At 39.4% G+C, this 21434-nt stretch overlaps 2 protein-coding genes and 1 long non-coding RNA gene across 12 annotated transcripts in view; 2 read left to right on the forward strand and 1 right to left on the reverse strand.

Annotated features, from left to right (window-relative positions):
• The first annotated feature begins 11 nt into the window (after positions 1-11).
• Positions 12-6337, forward strand: saxo3 (stabilizer of axonemal microtubules 3). Its single transcript, XM_039686493.2, has 5 exons — positions 12-921; positions 1321-1500; positions 1679-1795; positions 3631-3719; positions 5070-6337. Exons 1-5 carry the CDS (start codon positions 832-834, stop codon positions 5422-5424), a joined length of 831 nt encoding a protein of 276 aa, XP_039542427.2. The 5' UTR covers positions 12-831; the 3' UTR covers positions 5425-6337.
• Positions 5851-12676, reverse strand: LOC120489582 (uncharacterized). The gene is made up of 3 exons (XR_005624791.2): positions 11609-12676; positions 11267-11413; positions 5851-5935 (listed from the first exon to the last, which is right to left on the reverse strand). It is a non-coding gene; the product is annotated as an uncharacterized LOC120489582 (long non-coding RNA).
• kcnc3a (potassium voltage-gated channel, Shaw-related subfamily, member 3a) overlaps positions 7017-21434 on the forward strand; it is a 73842-nt gene continuing 59424 nt past the window's right edge. For 5 of the 10 annotated variants that reach the window (XM_089128547.1, XM_089128549.1, XM_089128550.1 and 2 more), the window contains exons 1-2: positions 7017-7866; positions 13703-14387. In XM_089128547.1, the coding sequence (XP_088984673.1) occupies positions 7805-7866; positions 13703-14387 (747 nt within the window). In that variant the 5' untranslated portion in view covers positions 7017-7804. The remainder of the gene's footprint in view (positions 7867-13702; positions 14388-21434) is intronic. The other 5 variants (XM_089128552.1, XM_089128553.1, XM_039686491.2 and 2 more) reach the window with 2 other exon arrangements.

The raw sequence follows: 21434 nt of genomic DNA on the forward strand, positions 1-21434 counted from the left end.
AAATTCAGGATTTGAGAGACCAAATGCACCATAAACTGAAAATATATTGGTTTGAAATATCTCCTATTTCAATGGGGGAGGCTTTGTCAATGGGCAATGGATCGAGGTTTTAATGAAAAAAATAAGCACATTTGCCTCCAAATTTCCCATTGTAGTCCCATTGTTGTATGTATCTCTATTAATATTCATCTCAATTTATTTACTATTAATGAGAGGGAGCATTTGTTTTGCATTATGGTTCATGAAAGATTAACTAACTTTGATGAATTCTCATATATTTTTTTATTTTATCGAAATGGTTTCAAAATAATTCCTTTCTTACTTTTGATTTTTGGGTGAAATTTGGCTGACACAGAACTTAAAAAAGATTTTTATTAAATTCACATCTAATGTTGTGAACCTCCCGAATGTTAAATTAATTTGTCTGTCACAAAAGCAAGAAAAAACAAGTGGAAATATATATTTTAAAATCTTCTCATCGTAGTATAATAGTGACAGAAATTTCTGTTATTTCTTTCTAAAGTTTTATTTTTTGTTTTTACTTTATTTTATTGTTTCAGCATTTTAACTATGGGTTAATGTTTATTCAAAAATTAAGCTCACATATGATCGAGGACTATTTTACCGTTTATTCCACGCGCAATAATTTATCTGACCGCTAGGACGTGCGGTCGTTTCCATAGCAGCAGATAAACTAAACCGAATTCCATTCCTATGATGGTTTATCTGTGACTAAACACATCAAGGGTCTTTTCAGTAACGTTAATTTTCGACGGATAGGAGTTCCTGCATCTATTTGTTTGTTTATTTTCAGTTTTGTGGATTAGTCAAATGGATAACCACAGACGAAAGGTCCAAACTAGCACAACCATTGGACATATGTATTTGCAGCCTTCTCCTTTTTATTTAAAAACATGCAAGGTAGGGTAACCACCTGTCGATTTATACAAAATTATTTATAGTAACCAAAGTTACAACAGTTGTTGTTACTTACAGCTGACAGCTATTTTAGCAACTAAGTTAGCCTAACATTACTTTGACCAAAAACGAAACTGAACCAAATAACAAAAGAATCCAAATAACAAAGTCGGTTTTAAACGCCTAAATTAACTATTTTTACATTTACAAAACAATTGTAGAATAACTAAGAATTACACTTTTTCAGAGACTAGTGTGGGATTTTGTTGTTGTTGTTAATTAGAGCTTTGATACCATGTGTACTGAACATATACTGTATATGTAACGTAGCTACTGAACATGAAAGACCTGAAGAAACAAGATTTGTTACAAATATCATTATAACATTCTTGTCACTGCCAGAATGCCCCTCTTCCTCCAGTCCTCCAGCGTCAGAACAGATTGCCGTCCTCTGTTCACTTCTCTCTCACCTCACACACTGAGCATGACCGAAAGCCACTAAATGGACCTCTTTACAATGAAATCCACTCTAAAGCCCCTCCGCACTGGACCACACACTTCCTCAATGACCTGGCCCAGAGGGTGAGATCTCTCTCTCTCTCTCTCTCTCTCTCTCTCTCTCTCTCTCTCTCTCTCTCTCTCTGTGTGTGTGTGTGTGTGTATAAAAGATAGTTTTTCTTTGGAGAATGTCCTTTTTGTTTTTGGAACTGTATACAGGCCTACACTTTTGCCATTTACCGGTATGTTTGATCTTCCGCAGCTCAGAGACCATCCAACGGTGCGAGTGGTCTCTAACCCCATCAGTGAAATGCGGGACCAGTACAGAGGTCAATTAGCTGCATGTACACCTCTTGGTGAACAATATAGCAAGATACAGGTGAGATGAAGAAGATGATCATTATAGGCCCAGGTGAAGTTTGCACTTGTCCATCCCTTTCTTTTAAAAAAGCTCAAATCTGGGTCACAAGCAGCGAATCACTTACAATGGAAGTGACTTCTATCAAGTCCTATAGATGCTGTAAGCAATTATCTATTGTAACATGATGTTAGTGTGAAAACATTAACAATCACTTGATACATTTTCTGTGTAAAGTTGTATATAATTTTACAACTTCATCAGCGTAAATAATGCACAGGATTTAACAGGAAAATTAATTATTTTAGTTATTTTATAGAAGCATTTCTGTTTTCAAAAATGGCCCCATTCAGTTCCATTGTAAGTGTGCCACTGTATTCTAAAATTTTGCTTTATTTATTTATTTATTTATTTTTTGGTAATCAGTATTAAAGGTGCTATCAGCGATTGTGGGTGATGTCACTTTGTTTTTGAAGCAAGATCCCAAACAAACCAAGTTAGCTCACTCTGTTCAATAGGGACTGCACAGGGGGTTGCTCAGGTTGCCCGGGCAACTGCCCATATGCCCTTCTCTGCTCATGTTGCCCTTCCGAGGGGGAATAAATAAATATATCATACAATGGATGCAGAATTTCACATAGGCCAAGATAAAAAAAATCGCAAAGCCTCATTCACTTCCATTTGGGCACCGAAAGTGAAAGTCATTTAAAGATGAATTAAGGCAAAATGGCTGAAAAATCACATACATTAACATAAACATGTGATTAAATGGATTATTACTTTCGACCAATAGGTGGTGCAGTTACAAAATCGATGTGATGTGGTTTGACTGATGAAAAAAACTGTAGACCAGTGGCATTCAAATACGCAGATTTATTCAAAAGTTATAAGCATTATTAGAAATTTTGTTATAATTTTGACCAAAAGGTGGCGCTGTCTTGACATCTTTGGAGTACCTTCAGGGGATTGTGCTGATGGCAAAAAACGAGTTTCGTAATGTTACACCAATGCGTTTGTTAAGTATAGCGTGTTATGTTCTATTATAGCGCCACCAAAAGGCAAAACCACATTTTTTTCATGTGTTCTCAGAATGAGCCCATACATGTGTGTGTCAAATTTGGTGAAAATATCCTAATTCGCTTCGGAGTTATAGACATAAATATGAAAAAAAAAAAACATGTGAAAAATGAATGACACGTGACTTTGTTTGGATATTCCTACCCATTACTATCAATATTTTTGCATTTGGGCATTACCCTATGGCCAGCAACTTATGTTTCCAAACTTCTGACGGTGGTTTCGTCTCGATCAGAGTAATGGTTTCGAAGATTTCGGCAAATATTTTTTAAAAGCTAAATCACAACGCTACACAAACCGTAAGACAAAACCTATAGCTAGTTTGGTATCATTGGACTCGGCAAGGATTCAGGAATCCAACGAGTTTGGAATACAACATTTTTGTCATTGAAATACATACGATGTTCACAAAATATCTTCTTTTGTGTCCCACTGAAGAGAGTCAAACAGGTTTGAAACAACATAAAGAAGAGTCAATAATGACAAAACGTGGATTATTGAGTGAACTTTCCCTTTACTCATATCAACCCCAGAATATTTCTTTAACCTAATAAGTGGGCTTAAGGAGCTTTTTTGGAGAGTGGGGAATATAAATGTATTTTTAAAGGGGGTTGAACGAGGGAATTTCAAACATTGATATTAAAAAATGCTAATTCATGTAAAGTATCTTAATGGATGACTCTCACAGCTATGAGGATTCAGCAGCATTCCGGCTGTTTTATCTTGACCTGAGCTTCTGGGCTGATGGAATGACTCACACTTCTCTTGCTTTTACTCAGGCACTCTACCGACAGCTGGAAACGGCTCCAGCGTTCATGCAAGAACCAGCCCGTAGCACAACCAAGGCAGACTTCAAGCACTTTCACAGGTAACTCTCCATCCCTAGAGGGCAGTGTGAATGCACTGGTGGATTAAATGGTAATTCCGAGATCTGAGGTCAGCAGTGGTGACTTCTCAAAAGTGATGATTGAGATCAAAAGGTTTACTGATCAGATTCAATCCCACGATGTAAGTGGAGGATAATGTACTATTTGAGTAATCAGCTTTCTGGATACCATTAGAGCAAAGCATCCATCCCAAGAACATCACTTCAGGGGGTGATGTAAATCTCTGATCTTGCCTATGGTGAATCATGCAGTTAAAGCTACAACTGGTTCTTGACTTTTGAACGTGTACCACAGAACTGCAGACAAGATATCTCACTGCTATGATTAGTTAGAATTACAGTGCGCATAATACATTTTTAGTTATCTAACTGATCAAATAATGTCTTTAAACATGGTCAAACCTTCAGGGTCAGATCTGATCACAACAGTTTTTAGGTCATTAATTGAAATAGTTCACCTAAAAAGTACAATTCTGTCTTTATTTACTCACCCCCGTTTCATTCCAAACTTGTATGACTTTTTATCTTCTGTAGAACACACTTATTTTTTACATTATATTTTTCAAAAGTTGTCTTAGCATTTGTTTTTGTCGTTGTTTTGGATCACATTTATCTTCATTGTATGAACAAAGACTGTTGAAACATTCTTCAAAATAGTTCCACAATGTGTGTTACACAAAGTCATGCAGGTTTGAAACAATATGAGGGTAAATAAATGATGACAGACCTGAGTGAATGATCCCATTAATAATCATTAGGCTTAAGGTTAATCCAACATTGAATATGGCACATCAGATGGATGCTTTATTTTTCATGTTGGCTTGCTGCAGGCAGACTGAAATGATTTAGTGTACCATAGCTCATCTCACCATCTGGCTTGGCCTCCTGAACCTTGTCAGTTCTTGATTGGTGGGCTGCACTCAAGGTCACAAACACACATTGACACTAATTCACACACCTCTGCATGTTTTTTTAAAGTGGTATATCTGCTTTGCTGACTTCATAACTAAGAACAAATTGTTTTAAGAGCGCTTAAAACTTCATGTGTTTTAGCTTGTTTTTTGAGAAAGCAGTGTACTAAGATGTTTCCTAAGAATGAAGAGCTTTAGTCTCAGAGGACCCACAATCTCCCAAATGGGTTTCTATTGACAAAGTAATATATGGGCTGAGTGAATGGTCAGCATAGAGATAAGGCAAGAAGATAATGGACCTCAAAGCACTAGTGCGTGCATGCAATGTATTAATACTTTACTGCGTGCCATGTGCCTCCTCGTTACCCACTAAATCATTTTCTCTTTCTTTTTCTTAGTCATTGATAATCCTCTTTTTCAGGTCAGATTTGTCTCCTCGCTCCGTCCTGGATGCAACTACCTTTAATGGGAAACTTACCAAGAGCGGGGCTCACAGCCGACTCCCTGCTCACAAAGCTCCATCCACTTTATCATGTCAACCCCGGCTGCCTCGCCCACCTCTCCCTTTGCCCCACAGGGGCAAAAGCAGTCTGTATATGGACAGTTTTATGGTACCTATGCCTCCCTTAACATCACAAGCTGCTGATATTGCACAAAGCGGGGTGAAATGGGAAGAAGATGGTGGTAGAGGCCTGTTACTGGACATTTTAGGTGTTCCTAAAATGTATAGTACTGAGAATCAGACATATGGAAGAAATAGGATGTCAGTGGTATAAGAAAATTTTGCTGTAATTGATCTGAACTTAAACACTGAACTTAAATGGTTTCATCAATATTGGTTAATTTCCGTTCTTTTCTTGCATCCCTCAGAGGGTCTGTAATAAATGGAGAACAAAACATGTTAGAAGTGATTGGTGGAAACATTATTGATTTATTGATCTGGAGTGTGTGCGGTTTGTGGCTATGTATTCTTTATCCTTAAAGGGATTTTTCACTCAAAAATGAACATTCAAGATTACAGGAAGTATGTTAAAAAAGAATCCTCGAGAAAAAAGACAAAAGACCATGAGGAGGCAGGCATTTCACTGAGGGACAATCTAGACAACCCAAGAGGGTTGCACTGTAACACTATATCATAAAGAGAGCCGAAAACATGACAGAGAGGGTGCTGGGAAAAAAATACAGAGAATTTGGAAGAATATTGCAGTTTAGTCCAAATTTTGTCCCACCCAGTTTCCTCCACCTACCTGAACTTGCGACATCTCTCTCCTCCCCCAGCTCTGCCTCCTGCAATGTGAAAGAGAGAGAGAAACTGATTTAAGGCCAAGGAGAGAGAGAGAGAGAGAGAGAGAGAGAGAGAGAGAGAGAGAGAGAGAGAGAGAGAGAGAGAGAGAGAGAGAGAGAGAGAGAGAGAGAGAGAGAGAGACTGATTTAATAAAGTTAAGGAACAGGAGCAGGGAAAGATTATGTGAAGGAGGCTAGATTTATCTTTTAGAGAACTATTAAAATCAGATAAATTGGCTAAGGGACAGTTATGGTCATTAATAAAATATCAGAAAGAATAAACGTTACTAACCATGTCTAGACACATTTGACCTCTTATTGTGCTCAGATACAATATTTTAATTCGAATATTATATAATCCTACCTTTTTGTATGCAATAAAGCTCAATTTCAGAAGTTTCCAAATGTTGGTGTGTCCCTTCAGGATATGTTTTTTCCCAATATCTACCTCCTTTTGCCCAGTTTACATTATTTGATTTTCTTGGATGTTGAATCAGTTTAAGCAGAATTCTGAGACCTGGTCTGGTGCTTGTCCTAAGTGGTTTAGCTTTGTTGTCTCTTTTACACAGCGACACAATCTGTGTGGAATTCCCATGAGAAGGAGACTCAAATCTGTATGGAGTGACTGGAGATCAGGGCTACAGATTTACACTCGAAATTTACGAGCAGGAAAACACACTGACCAAGGTAAAATACACTCATACTGGCCAGTAGTGGAAGTAATCTGGATGTCATTTATACTTTCTTATACTGTATTCTATACATTTTATGTAGAATTTCAAATAAATGGAGTTTACAAGTGAATTTTAAGTTTCAATTATTGATTATTTAATTTATGTGATCTAGTTTGCGAGTTCAAGTCTATCTATCGTAAACTTAATCGTTCATTTAACTAATTTTTGTATAATTCTATATGAAGTGGGTATTGGAATGTGTTCATTTTTAAGGGCTAAAAAATCGTGTAAAACGTGACACTGGACGAAATGCTGGAGATAGCGACAGGTTAGATTCTTGGCGTGTATATGGTTAAATAACACAGGGTGGGGTTTGGGGAGGGGGCACCAGCTGCCACCTTTCCCTTTAAAGAGCTGAAGGGAGGGAACACCACAGAGGGATCCCATGTTACCTTTAGATTAAGGACTAAATTGCATGGAAATACAGATTTACAAACCCAAAAGATCGACAGAGAAAGAAGGGTGCATGGGAAAAAACCGACGGAAGAGATAAAGGGAGACAGACAGCTTCAGGAATAACATTTCTAGTCGTGCTGCTTGTTCGCCATAAATAAATTCACAGACCTCTCAGTCTACAACCTGTTTACGGTCTTTTTGACCCTGGACAACGGGAGCAGGTGAAGATACGGAAGAAAGGATGCTATAACAGAGAAGAAAGGGATAGACTGTTAATGGAGTGAGTGCATGAAGATTAAAGAAACAGAGAGGTGTTTCCCCGCTGCTCGTTTCGCTTGGATGGATAGACTGTTTCGTTTAGGGAATAAAAGTAGCCTAATTGGTTAACACGAGCTTTGTCAAATCATAGAAATGCTTATTTATTAAGGCGAAAATTATATGTAACACCCATGCCCTAAACGGGAGTATTTGAGGTGCAAGGGTAGCAGAGGTCAAACATAGGCGATAAAATAAATATATAAAACTAGTCTTTTATATCACTTAAGGAACTGCGCGACTACGCAGTATAGCACGTTTTGAACTGGCAATTCTTACATTATTCATCAACTGTTGCCATTATATACAATACAAAATCTTATGTTTAAGTAGCCTACATTCATTCGGACCCCGCGCCAAGAGGATCCCTCCATTCAGTCAGAAAACACTAAATTTCACGTAGCGTTTTTGTGCAGTTTGTGTGTTCATGTGCGTGTGTTCAGTAACACGCACACTGCACGCACGCGAACAGAGCCTGACCCAAAGCGAGTAAGTATGTAAAATAGGTGTTTGTGCTGTGTCTGTGTCGTGACTCGTGATCTTGTGTTCAAGTTACAAAAGTATCTCTGTCTGTGTGCCCGGTGTAACAAAGACCAGGCCTGCCTAGTGCCTACCCTCTGCCAGTCAACGGATTCAACAAGTAGCCTAGTCAGGTTTACTTTGTTTTTCTCTCTTAAAACAGCTAGCGTGCGAATTATGGAATGATTTAATTAGGCTACCATAAAAGTCACTTCGAGTAGGTATCCATGGCGAATCAGTATGTATGTCACATAATCATATATATTTACACAATTATTAATATGTCACGACGACCTTTAGTTATTTACTTTTTTATGTTTATAATTTTACTGTTAGCTAAGGTGCTGACAGGAAAAAGTAGGCTCCATGAAGGTCACTCAATTAATTCGCACACTGACTTAAACCCCTGTTTTTAAAGGTATTTCTAGTATGTTACATTTTAAGTTGTCATGTTTCATGTCCCACAATGATTGAGTGTCTGATTTTATTCCCCACATAGCCGTGTCACCTTGATACATGTTTTGGCTTGATGCAGGTGTATTTCTCTTACGAGAGGTTCTCTCGTATTGCATAAGTTAGCTTTCGCCATGGGACAGATTAATCTTTTTGAGATATTGAATCCAAAAATTATCTTTAATTTGTGTGTCCATTGTCAACGCAGTGCAGCAGCTAACAGACAAAGAGCAGGCTGTCTAGCGTGCTCATTGGCTGCCCTGCGGTAACTGCAGCAGCCCGCCACAAAGTCCGTGTAATGTCACGCCCAATGAAGGGCGCTCGCGCCCTCATCGCGTCACAGCACGCCAGGATGGGCGTGGTTTAGCGTATATAAGCAGGGGCTCGGAGGCTGTTTCTCTGATTTTCATCTCTTCAGCGAAGCTCTCGGCATCGCTGGATGCAGAGAGAAGCCGCCGCCGCTGTGGAGGAAAGCAACTTAGGAAAGCACCTGAAGAGGCCGGCCGTCTTCGCCACCTTCAGCCCTCTGTCCGAGCAACACTAGCCGCCGACGTATCCTTTTCTTTGTAAACACACTTCTAAAAGAGCAGTGAGCGTCTTTTTCAAGATCGAGCGCCGTCCGTGCATTTAAGAGATGTCACGAAACGCAGGGCGATCATAAAACGCTCTCCATCCAAAGCAATCAAATTTATATGTAAGTCTCATGCCCGCGCAAAAGCGTTCACGCTTACACTTCCCCCCAAGACGTGGAACTTCGCTCCCCGTTGCGTCAAAAGACAACGCTCACTGCCTGATGTTCTTTTCAAAGAACGAGGAAGTGCTGGCCCAAATCTGGCACAGCTGCCCGCTGTATGCCTTCCATCCAATCTCTCTGTTACCACAGGTATTCTAGAGTATCAGGGAAACGCGCCACTCGGTGCTCCTTATCCCGTTCCCGGAGCTGACGTGGCTGTCACAAACAGCCCCATGTCTGATTCCGGTGAGACCAGATCTCCGTTTTTCTGACTGCCTTGTCATCAGTTAAATGCGTGGGGTCCGTCAGCACTGTGTGTCTTGAGTTTGGACCAAATGACTCGAAAGTCATCCTCAAACCTAGACACAGCTATGTTCCTAAAGTGATTGGCACTCCTTTCAGAGCGCAGGTCGTTTCTCTATCGGCTCTGCCATCATCCGATTGCAAGAGCAATGTTAATCTCCTCTGCCCAGTCAGGGTACTGAGGCTTTACACTGCGCGATGGGGGCATCATCACTGCAAACAATACTCAGTAAAAAGTATATTTTGGCTGTGGATGGAACTCTCTTCATCCTCCCATTTCTCCCATATCTTGCTAATACTCTAACAATGATTCTCAACTGGAGGGTCCCCCAAAAATTATTCTGATAAAGCTTTAGATTATAACAATGCTAAATACAGTTAAGAATAGCTAAATCAGCTGTTAAAATGGAGGATGAAACGTTTCCCCTTGTTTTTTGTTCTTGAAATGTTTGACTGTGCTCCTAATTCTACTTTATAGTATGATATTAACATAATGTTCATTGTTTGGTAATAGGGACATGATCTTGAACCAGTTGAGAACAACCAGTTTAAGCAACACTAACTTGTTTTTGTCTTCCTCTACACTTTCTCATCGTATCACACACCAGTTAAACTTTTACTATTTATTCCTCTCAGTCTCTGGCCTCTCCCCTTCTCCCTCCCTCCTTCACCTACTCACGTCCTATTGGATATTTAAATCATTTACACTTCCTCTTGCTGATGCCTTTCCATGATTTCGCATCCTCACTAATATACCCCTTCCTGACAGTGTGACCCTTACCGATCACCTGAGATGACCTTCTCTGTCCTCCGTCTGGTTTTCATTTCATTTCCTTTTTTTTTTTGGTCACCATACTCCATTCTTTCCCACCTCTAAGAATAGTTTTCATCAAGTTCATGTGTGATTTGGCTTAACACAATTATATCCCATCTCTCTCCGGCTTCATTCCCTGAGTACTTAATAGGGGACTATAAAGGGATGGTAATTAACCAGAGAGGGCACTTTTATTAATTAGGTTTTAACGAAAGCTGGGGCTGGGGGCTGGATGGGGGTGGGGGGGTCTTATAACTATCTTAAGAACACTATTATTGTTAGATATGGGAACATAGTCATGGAGCCTATGTCTCAGCGCTGTCACTGTAAGATTAGTCTTCTAAGCTCCTTCCTGTATCTCTTTCTCTTGGCTGAAAAAGAGTGGGCCTTTTGAAAAGGGCTTCTGTTCTCAGCAGTCAAAGCGGAGTGATTATATAGTTTCAAAGCAGAGGTCAAAGTCTGACTGATGACCTTCTGGATATCGTATTATGCATGTGTGCCAATGCTGTGTAGTTTGTCTTTGCACAGCACAAATTCATTTTAAGCTAATTAATTGTGCTGTGACATGGTTTTTTTTTGCAAATGTCTCTATGTTTGTGTACGCAAGCGTCCTTGCTCTGTTAATTTATTTTCTTTTAGTGCTTTTCCACAGGAGACGTCGATATGAGCAACTCGGCTAAGAGTAGCTTAGTGCACACAAATGAGAGAGTGAGAGAGAGAGAGAGAGAGAGAGAGAGAGAGAGAGAGAGAGAGAGAGAGAGAGAGAGAGAGAGAGAGAGAGAGAGAGAGAGAGAGAGAGAGAGAGAGAGAGAGAGAGAGAGAGAGAGAGAGAGAGAGAGAGAGAGAGAGAGAGAGAGAGAGAGAGAGAGAGGGATTGCAAAAAGCCTCAACAATCACTGGGCTCAAGCAGCAGGTTGAGGCTGAGATAATACCTGCTTGGTTTGTATAAATCAGCATTTATATTACATTTGTTAAGTGATTTCTGTTACTTAAAAGAGTGTATGGGCTAAAAAGGGACACAACCCTGTACAATGCATCGACATATGGTTTGCATAAGGCATTCATACCTCAGTCAGGGAGAAAGCTTCAAGAGGAGGGGGTACTGCAGTATTTTGTGCTGTGCAGTTCCCCGACGAATCCTCTAGGTGGCCTTTGAGCACCGCTGAGCTTCAACTGCAGTGGGATAGCAAGTAGAAATATCCAAGGAACCAACACTGCACCAGACAGAGAGAAAGGGAGTTAGAGTGAGGGTATAATGCAGACGCAATACAGCATACTGTAAGAAAGAACAACAGTAGCGTAGATATGGGTCAGATCTACTTCCATCACATAATAGTGCATGTATGTATCACTTCTCTTTGACAATTGTTTCTCTAAATTGAATCATTTACGAATGGAGCCTCATTTACCTTTACTGCAGTCATTCCTTCACATTCCCCTCAGTGGCCGTAACCTGTTCTCTCCGTTTTTCCTCTCTCCTCGCTCTCTGTCGATAGAGTGCTGTTGTCTTTTATAGGCGTATCTGTCCTTACACATTCAAGCCCCATCCCAATGAACATACACTTTAATGTACTTCCCCCTTATCCAGGCACACACTTAACAATGATTTCCCTTTTATGGCAAAGCCTTTTTTTTTTTTTTTTGCTTTGTGAGTACAACTTTTTCCCCTCAGTTTCAGAGTTTCCTATTCCTATTCCTTATAATTATTTATTTTACCACCTAAACACCTTACAAATCTAAACACCTTACAAATACTCCATTGGTTTAGCCAATGTTGAATGTTGGGCTACTCAGGCAAACATAGTGTTTTGATAGCGCAGTATGTATAATGCCTGATTTTTACGATTTAAAAAAAAAATATTATTATAATTTATTATTGGTGAGATTTATTTTAGTATGTTTAAGACAGTTCCTTGGATGTCTGGTATACATTTTTTTTAATTGCTCAGCTATATTTCCAGTGCTTATACAGTTCTTAGCTTTAAATGATTAACTGAAACCAATGCGCTGTCCGTGGTGCTGAATGTAGAAACCAACCTAACTATCTTCAATTACAGAAGCAGCGAATCAGTTTACCTTCTTTCGTATGATTCAACCTCTCTCCTTCCTACGGTTCTCACTCACTGTTTCAACACTTAATCACAGGGGGACATAAGGGAAAGCAAGGGAAACAGTGAGCTGAGCAGAGTGGATAAGAGTAGATAAGGAATGAGGGAAGACAGTTTGACAGATATGTTTGGAGCAGCCAAACTAGAGGCACACAGATATACAAGAGTTCTTGTGGAAGCTGGAAAAGACAGCACAGCAAAACATGAGAGGAGGACATTTGTCTGTGAAATCTGACCCTTGTACACTGTTTTGCTAGGCAATCAAAAAATTGCTTTGTTTAGTAACTTCTAAATTAAGTTGTTTTATTCCATTTAATTTGACTACATTAGGTTACACTAACAAAAGTAATTTTTAAAGTTTAAACCACTTTTTTTACAGTGCTTGATAATCCCAAGAGAAAAAGATAATAGCTTCCCTGCTCCATATTTCCAAAATGGGACATTTCGATTGGAAAATGAGCGGCAGTACTCACTTGTTTCACTATACGGCCAAGAAGTCAAAACATTCAAACATTTTAAGCACCATGAAAATATGAATGCATGTTTGTGCATATGAATCCAACACTTTTTAATAGAATATTGTAATTTTAAAGATTGCATCCTTACCACAATTATGACTGCAACCAAGGCTGACTGTACTGAATGGTCTGCATAGCATTAGTACTGCCCAAAGAGAGAAAGCAAAGGATAGTGTTAAGAGTTAATGCTCTGCAGTCTTTTCTCCCTATTTTGTGTAGCTCAGCAAATAATCGTTCTGCCTTTAGCTTTTCTCCCTCTTCCTCCCACCCTTCTTCTCGCTCTCATTCTCTTCCTCTCCCTCTTTCTATTGGATACACTGAGAGCATGGTGTGAGGAGGGGGGTGGCTGTGAAACATTCAGTCATTTTCATCTCCCTTCCCTGTAATTGAGCAGAGTGTTTTAGTGAATTGAGGGACATGAGAGCTGAGTGATGGTAAAAGATGGAAACTGAGAGATGGGTGGGCATTTCAAAAGAGGAGGGGTCTCGTTCCTGTTTATTATGTGCAACTCACTCCTTCATTAGAATGCTTATCCCATACACCTGCATCAACATTCATCAAATGTTGTATGTTTCCCAGGGTCGTCACTAATATAAAATCACACAATGTTCATGGAAGGGTCCTTTCTTTTTGAGGCCCAATCAATACCATAAAAGCCCCCTCATGATGTTCCCAACAGCCTTAGGCTATATTTGCACTTTCTCCAGAATTTTAGGAACTTGACCATTATTGCACCACTTACACCGAGCACATTCGCGACTCGCGCAAGAACGAATGATGTGATGAGTTAAAAGCAGGTTACTTTTTTACCATCTTGATGATGTATGAAAGTATGAGCATCACTAATTTTCTTTTCTCTTCTTCTCTCCCACCGCAGGCTCCTCCTCCCCCCCTCCCCTCTCGGTTCTCTCTCCTCCTCTCCCTCCCCCTGCTCCTCTATGCTCAGTTCGGTGTGTGTCTCCTCTTTCAAAGGGCGCAAGGGTGGAAACAAGTCGTCCAACAAAGCATGTTACAGCGCAGACATGACTTGTCCTTCAGACAGCGAGAAAATAGTGATAAACTGCGGGGGGGTTCGGCACGAGACGTACCGCAGCACACTGAAGACGCTGCCTGGGACCCGCTTGTCCTGGCTCACGGAGCCAGATGCGTTCAGTAACTTTGACTATGACCCCAAATCCGACGAGTTTTTCTTTGACCGTCACCCTGCCACCTTTGCTTTCATCCTCAACTACTACCGCACTGGGAAGTTGCATTGTCCCAACGATGTGTGCGGTCCTCTCTTCGAGGAGGAGCTCGCGTTCTGGGGTATCGATGAGACGGACGTGGAGGCTTGCTGCTGGATGAACTACCGACAGCATCGGGACGCAGAGGAAGCGCTGGACAGCTTCGAGACGCCCGAGCCGGACCTGCCAGAGGACGACCCGGCGCTAACGGGCGGTGCGGACGGGGACTTGAAGAGGTTGTGTCTACAGGAGGATGGTCGCAACACCAGCAGGTGGAGTATCTGGCGACCCCGCATGTGGGCGCTGTTTGAGGACCCCTACTCCTCGAAATACGCCAGGGTGAGTTAATGCATTGGCATCTTTCGAAATCTACTCTATTGTTAAACCTGTCTCTGTATGAGATTTTGAGCGCGCTTCTCGTGAACGTCTTGTAGTATCACCCTGTGTGAGTGAACATGGAGTCACAAGGTTGTTTGCAACAATTGGAAAAGTCCACTGTCGCACTTGGCATGAGCTGATAAGTTGTAAACCTCTGGGAAGTTTGCTAGAAAAGGACTTAGGGTCGTTATGTGGAGTCTTTCTCTGTCTCTCTCTGTCACTCTCTCTGAAAATGCAGCATTTTGTCTCGCTGTAACGCTCTCAGCATGCGCAGTGGGTTTTAAAACTTACCTTTTTGGTTCGGCTGTTCGTGTAAATTATGAAATGTTGAAAGATGAATGTTTTAATGGGTTGAAGAACGTTATCCAGATTTCATACTTTGCTTTCAAGAATACTTTACTTATTCTGGTTGGTTAGTCGCTGCATTCAGCCATCAAATATTTCTGAATAATTATGAGTGGCAACGCTGTAAAACTGACTGGTTTCCTTATTAGATGTAGACTAGTCATATTCAATTCTCTCCGCAGTCGCTACAAGCTAATAAAATATTTTCCTCCCAAATTAATATTTAATTTATTTTATTTATAAGTATGCGGGCAGCAAGCCAAATAATCCACAGCCAGACGGTCACACGCATTCAGATCGCAATCGCCAGTCATTGCGCATGCGCAAAGAGTGCACATATCGCTGTTTGTCCATACTGCAGAACGGCACCTGGCAGACCCCTACGATATTGAACGCCAGGACATTTTCCCTGAGGTGTACACCATATAGTTTTGGCTACGAACATTGCCTTGCAGATCTTGAAAGTTAGAAAAACGTTTCAGCAAAGCAGGAACAAGTGAGAAAACGCGCAACTGCCCATGCCTGAATGAGTGCGTCTAATTCAGCTCCCTTGGTCGTGAATCATTATGTGCATGAAATCGGGCACTGGTGAGGACCCTGACTCACTACACATTGGGACAATGATGGCTCTATTTCATGGCAACATGACTGCATCTGTGGCTCTTGTGCAGGTTGTTGCTGTGGATCCCCCTCGGTTGAAATCACAGGGCCTTCTTAAGCAATGGGCCCTGGCAATGTCTTTTTGTACACCATCCTTACTGGCATTTATGAACAACAGCATCATGGATTTTTGTGTTATTTAAAAGTACATTATGATAAATACTGTGATTGCTGCAAGTTGCAACATTTCAGCTGTAAATTATTTATAAATGTTAGCTAGATTATGTTCATTATCTGTCTAGCTTTGTATTTTTTATGCGGATACATTATTAAATAATTGTTTGTTTTTTAAAACATATTTTACGTGTTGTCATGTGCGGTGAGTAGTTGGCTCACATGATCATGTTTTTTTTTGTTGTTGTAGAGCTTCCATTAAGGTGCATTGTGCACATTAATCTGCACAGTCCTTAAAATAACCGACTCCCTGATCAGTGCCCTGATTGAGCTGATTGAAACTATGATAGTGAACATGTTGTCATGCTTTTAAAATATTTAGTAATGTTGTATCCTTTATTAAATGATGTGACCCATACCAATGGTAAGGGAGCCTATATGTTTAACCAGATATTTGAAAAAAATCTAGCTTATCAAATAAGGGTGTAACGATATCCTTATGTCAAGATTCGATACATATCACAATACTGAACTCGCGATATATTATTGCGATACTCCGAAGACATATAAAGGTTAACAAAAAATTTACTGTTGATTAAAATGCTAGCTTTGATATTACATTGTGGGTTTAAATGAATAGGCTTGGACTTCTGAAGCTGAAAATACAGAATTATTGTAGACGAATATGCTTGCACTCTTTCTAGATATATTTAAAATAAATGTAAGCCATTTTTTACTGGTAACATCAGACATTTGGCACTATCAGGACCCACAAATATTCCCCCAATGCATTTTTATACATTATAATCAACATTAGATAGTAGTTTAATGTAGTACTGACACTAAAACTCTGAAAACTTTTTTTCTCACACAGTAATTTTGATTTTGGAGGAACTATCCACGATACATATTGTCACTATCCATGATACGTATTGTTGCATTTTTGTATTGCGATGTAATGTGACATGATATATTGTTACACCCCTATTATCAAAGCAAGTATACTGGTATCAGGTTGTGCTTAGGTTTGTATCCACATTGGGAGTACAGAATATTCGCGGTATCCCAGAAACTGGATTCCTGTGGGTCTTGCTTTTAACTGAATCAGTTTCCTGCTTACTCGGCAGAAGCCCCGTATATCACTGCCAACACAATCACCTGATAATCACTACACCTGAAGCTTAAGTTCGATTTTTTTCTGTGTGTCACGCTTGCGATCCCAATTTTGGGCATAATAAGGTCATTTGAATTCGTTAACTTTACACAGCCCAATTAGATGCACCAAACTACTTGCTTGCCATTTTAAGTGATTAATCATATCATCTTTTTTCCTGTCAGACAATAATATCTGTCATTATATAAAAAAGTGTAACGACTTTAGGAAAACAAAGCCACTTACTGACCCTTGTTTGAGAGATGTCTCAGCTGGAGTACGTTAAAGGTAATTCCCCCTTTGGCTCTCAGAACGTCATTCACTAGCTAGTGAACAGCAACCATTTATCTCTTTTATCATTGCAGGCTGGTTATTTAAGATATTTATCTCCCTCGTCACATCTAGGTCAATGGATCATAGCCATGAGCAGTCGATACACACTTGCTTTCTTAAATCCCCTGGGTTCCGTTTAACTGGACAGTTTTACTTTGTATTTTTGCCTGCATTTAATTGCAGAATTGCTCCTAATGCGTTTGAAGGGTCTGCGATCGCAAGTTGCCCAGCTCTTCTCACTGTTCTCAAGGGGAGGGAGAGATGCCGTCATCGTTTTACTGCGTCGTCATTGAACGGAGGTCTTTTATCAACCGTGACACGCATAGTGCTTTATTAGCCGGCTGCTGTATGGGTGCAGGGCCTCGTGCCGGATTGCTAATCATCACTTACAACCTCCATGTCCCTTTCTCTGGCTGTGCTATAGCGTAACACTGCGGCGTCTCATACTAGCTGACTGCGCTCTGATTTCTGCTGCAGAGCAACAGAGGCAGAGCCTGTGCATTTGTGTATGTGCGTGCAGCGTGCAGGCAATGCTGTTTGTCACTTTTTTCAATCTAAAAAAATATGCAAATGCATGCAAAATGTGTATTATCTTGATTTTTGCCTACATTTTTATCTGATTCAGTTTTCATTTTAGGCACTACAAGATGTCTTCAAAGTAAACGCTGACTTTTAAAAACTGTTGTGTCAGGCTCGGGCACCATAAGATAAATAGCATGCGTATCTGAGTTGATGGTGTCAGGACTCAGGACTAGAGGCTTTCTCTCTCTCCCTCTCTGTGGTTAAATCCCTGCTGGTTTAAATTAGCTGGTCTAGTGAGTCCATACATAAGTAAAGAGTTGCAGTAAACCCTGGCTCCGTATTGGCCTGATTAAAGGTTTCAGATAACAGTTAAAGCAACACTAGGTAAGATTTCTTACCTTAAAATAATGTTTCAAAAATAGTTTCAGTGGTTCATCAAGTCGTAACAGGGTTAAAGGCACTTATGCCTCCGCTTTGCGGTCCTATGTCTTCTATAACCATGGTATGTAAGATTGCCAGATCGAGTCAAGTTTCTGTAGTTCTAATGAGACATAAGAAAACTACAAATTTGACTTACTTTACGTCAAGCGTTACAATAGTCATTTATTTTGTTTTTCTTCGTTTCTGGATGATATTGTAAAATACATCATACTTTCATGAAATCATGCTACATACTCTACCTTGTCTGTGGACATTGTTCATTTCAAAGCCGGTGCTAGATAAACAATGAGCGTGTGTGCGACATTAGGCTGTGGTAGGCTAAATTATTTACAACAGCAGTAATGGACAACTCAGCTTCCAACCTGTAGGGCGACCACAGAGGAAAAGTTACTTGATGTTGCTTTTACTACAGTATCATTTAATTCAGGGGGTTTAAAATTGTTGATGCCATGAACTCATGAACAAATATGACGATTCCCTTTAGACCCCCTATTTACAATGCAAATATATTTTTGTCTCTAAAGATAGTATTATAAAAAATAAAAAAAGTATTATAAAGCTGTTTAAAATATTACCTGAAAAAATATTTACTTTAAGTTTACACTGTATTTTTTTCCTTCCCTCATTTAGAGTTATTTTATTTTATTGTGAAAAGAAAATATAATAAATATTTGAAATATATCTGGAAACTATTTACTTTCTATTAAGCAGACACTGTATATTTTTTAACCCATTAGACATTTTATATTTCATTTTGCAATATATACTGTTAAAAGATATACTAAAAGTATGTGTAAAATATTACCTGGAAAATATTTCATATCTAATAAGTTGACTGTTGTTTTATTTACCTTACCATTTATATTATGAAACCAATATGATAAATATGTGTAAAACATTATCTAGTAGAAATCTAGTTTCTATTACCTTGACACTATATAATTTCCTTTCCACCATGAAGAGTTATTTTATTTTATTACGATTACCAGTCCACTGGGGCCCAAACTCCAGTTTGACAACCACTCTCTGATCTAATTGACAATTGTCACTATTGCATAATTTGTAATTCATGTGTGAAGAACCAGAGCAAAAGGTGCTTCGTTTGGAGAGAAGGCACAAAAGATACTGTACACACTGGAGTTGTAGGGCAGATTAATAAAGGAAGATCACACAATAAAATGTCCTCAGTGACCGTCACCTGAGGAGCAAGTGCGTAGTTTGCAGAATGATCGTAATGACTTTACTGTTGTTCAGCATCTCAAGCTTGTAGGTGAGCACATGTTGTATGGATAACAACCTGCGGCTGCATAGTCATTCACGTGCAAAATCCTATTCGATAAGGATGAACAACTATTAAATGAACTACAGAGCTCTAGCAGCGTTTCTTAGCAACAGCCCGTAGTCAAAATAATCCCGCTTTGCAGTGCTCTGTGTGTATTTGTTCCCACGTCTAAATATATATATATAAATGAAGAAAGCCTTTAATTAACGTCACAATTCACCTTGCTTTATAGATGATCCAGTATGTATTAGAAATGTATGTTTGTTTTTTCGCTTTGCATTTGTCATGACAATCATGTTATGTCAGTAGATCAACCCCCGGAGTTTCCCAAACCTTAGTGAGCTCCCTAACTAGACAGCATTTTTGGGCTTCGTATCAGCATGTGCACCAATGTTTGTTTGATTGTACTCCAGGAAATGTATGATGTCACTTCCGGAGCTGTCCAGTGCTGAAAGGCAGAATGATATTCAGAATGAGATCAATGCTGCTTTAACTAAAAGAATTATGCTAGTTTTACATTGCCAGTACTTTTAATCTAATTCTATTCTAATCCACCATTATTTAGTATGAATAATATCTCATTTTTCAGGTGCTGCATATTGCAAATATATTTGACCAACCTTTATCTAAAAGACCAATAAATAAACAAATTAAAAAAGAATCACTTAAAGTCCCCCTTTAGTTAAAATCAAGTTTAATTTTGTTTATATGTCTATTTTGTTGATATGCTTTAAGACAAACCATGTGCAAATTCATGTCAACATCATTGCAGAGTATTTTCTCCTTAAAACTGCAGTGAAACAAGGACAGTCTCAAAAACGTGTTTTGAAATCACTGTTGTTTCTGACGTTCGACCAATCAGGTCATTTGTGATCGTTAACGAGTGGGTCTCTGAGCTGGTGTGAATGGGTGGAGGCGGGGCCAATTTGCATATTCAATGAACCGAGTATACTAAAGCAGGCAGGGGTGTAGAGATACATTCAAGCTATTTTTAGGCATGAAGATATTTTAAAAAAAAAAATTTTGGTAATCAAAGATGAGTTTTAATGGATACAATTATTGACTACAAAGGGGACTTTAATAGATAATTAAAGAAATCTATTGGGGGAAGCTTTTGTGGGAAAACTTAAAAAAATAAATAAAGTCTAATTTATTCCAACTTCTATTCTAATTTAATCATATTCTGATCAAAGTAAGTGACCTTATCAAAAATGTAGTTCACACTTTAGGTCCAATTTATAGGTGCTTACCACAAACATTTAATGAACCTCTGTCTGAAAAACAAACACAAAGATTTTGTGGGAAAACTAGAAAAAAAAAATGAATGGAAAGCATTTTTTTTTTTCAGTGTTTAAGTTGGATTTCCCAGTGGCACAAATGTCCCAAAAGCGCCGTATTGTGCTGTCTCCCCTCCAGGTGTTTTGTAAACAGTTATCGCTAGCGAACTGAATGTGCCAAAAATAACCTTAAATGTCAGGACTGCAGGGACCCGAAACTATTTTAAAAGTGTCGCTCCTTGCGTGCGCTGGAAAATGAATATTACTTCCTGCTTCTTTTGCAACGTGTGATTTATTCATTGCAAACACGTTTGAAGTGCAATCTCAAGAGCCGCATAGACCACGGCAGCCCTCTGTGTACAGCACATGGAATATGACTGGATTCCTTTTAACCGCATGCTTTTTTCAAAATGAGCTTGTGTTTATCAGTTTCTTAGAAGTAATTACCTTTGTGTTCCCTGTAATGATCATGCTCATTTGTAACCCGAGTTAGTCTGCCTGTAAAATCCTTCTTTTCAGATGAGACCTCTTTTGGCACCTGTGCTCACACCTCCAGTCTTCCCCCACTGTTTTTCTTCTTCTACTTTTACTACATCTCTAAAAATAGGAAGAAAATGAGGAGATATGAGGGACAAGCAGCCCTTCACTCTTCCTCCTGTATTGTTCTTTTTCACAATACTGGCAGCAAAAGCTCAACCGAGCCAACAAGATAACTTGGTTTTATGCAGTATCTGTACATGTCTTCTAGTTCTAGCCACACATTGCAGCAGCAAAGTGCTTGATAATAAAGCTTATTGAACCAGTCATGCTGAGACCAATAAATCGGTGAATAAGAGGTAGGGTGTTGAATGCGCAGTGTGCTTTTTTTCCCCCTCACTGGT

The sequence above is a fragment of the Pimephales promelas genome, chromosome 3 (genome assembly GCF_988280905.1).
Source record: "Pimephales promelas chromosome 3, fPimPro1.hap1.1, whole genome shotgun sequence".
Classification (NCBI taxonomy): domain Eukaryota; kingdom Metazoa; phylum Chordata; class Actinopteri; order Cypriniformes; family Leuciscidae; genus Pimephales; species Pimephales promelas.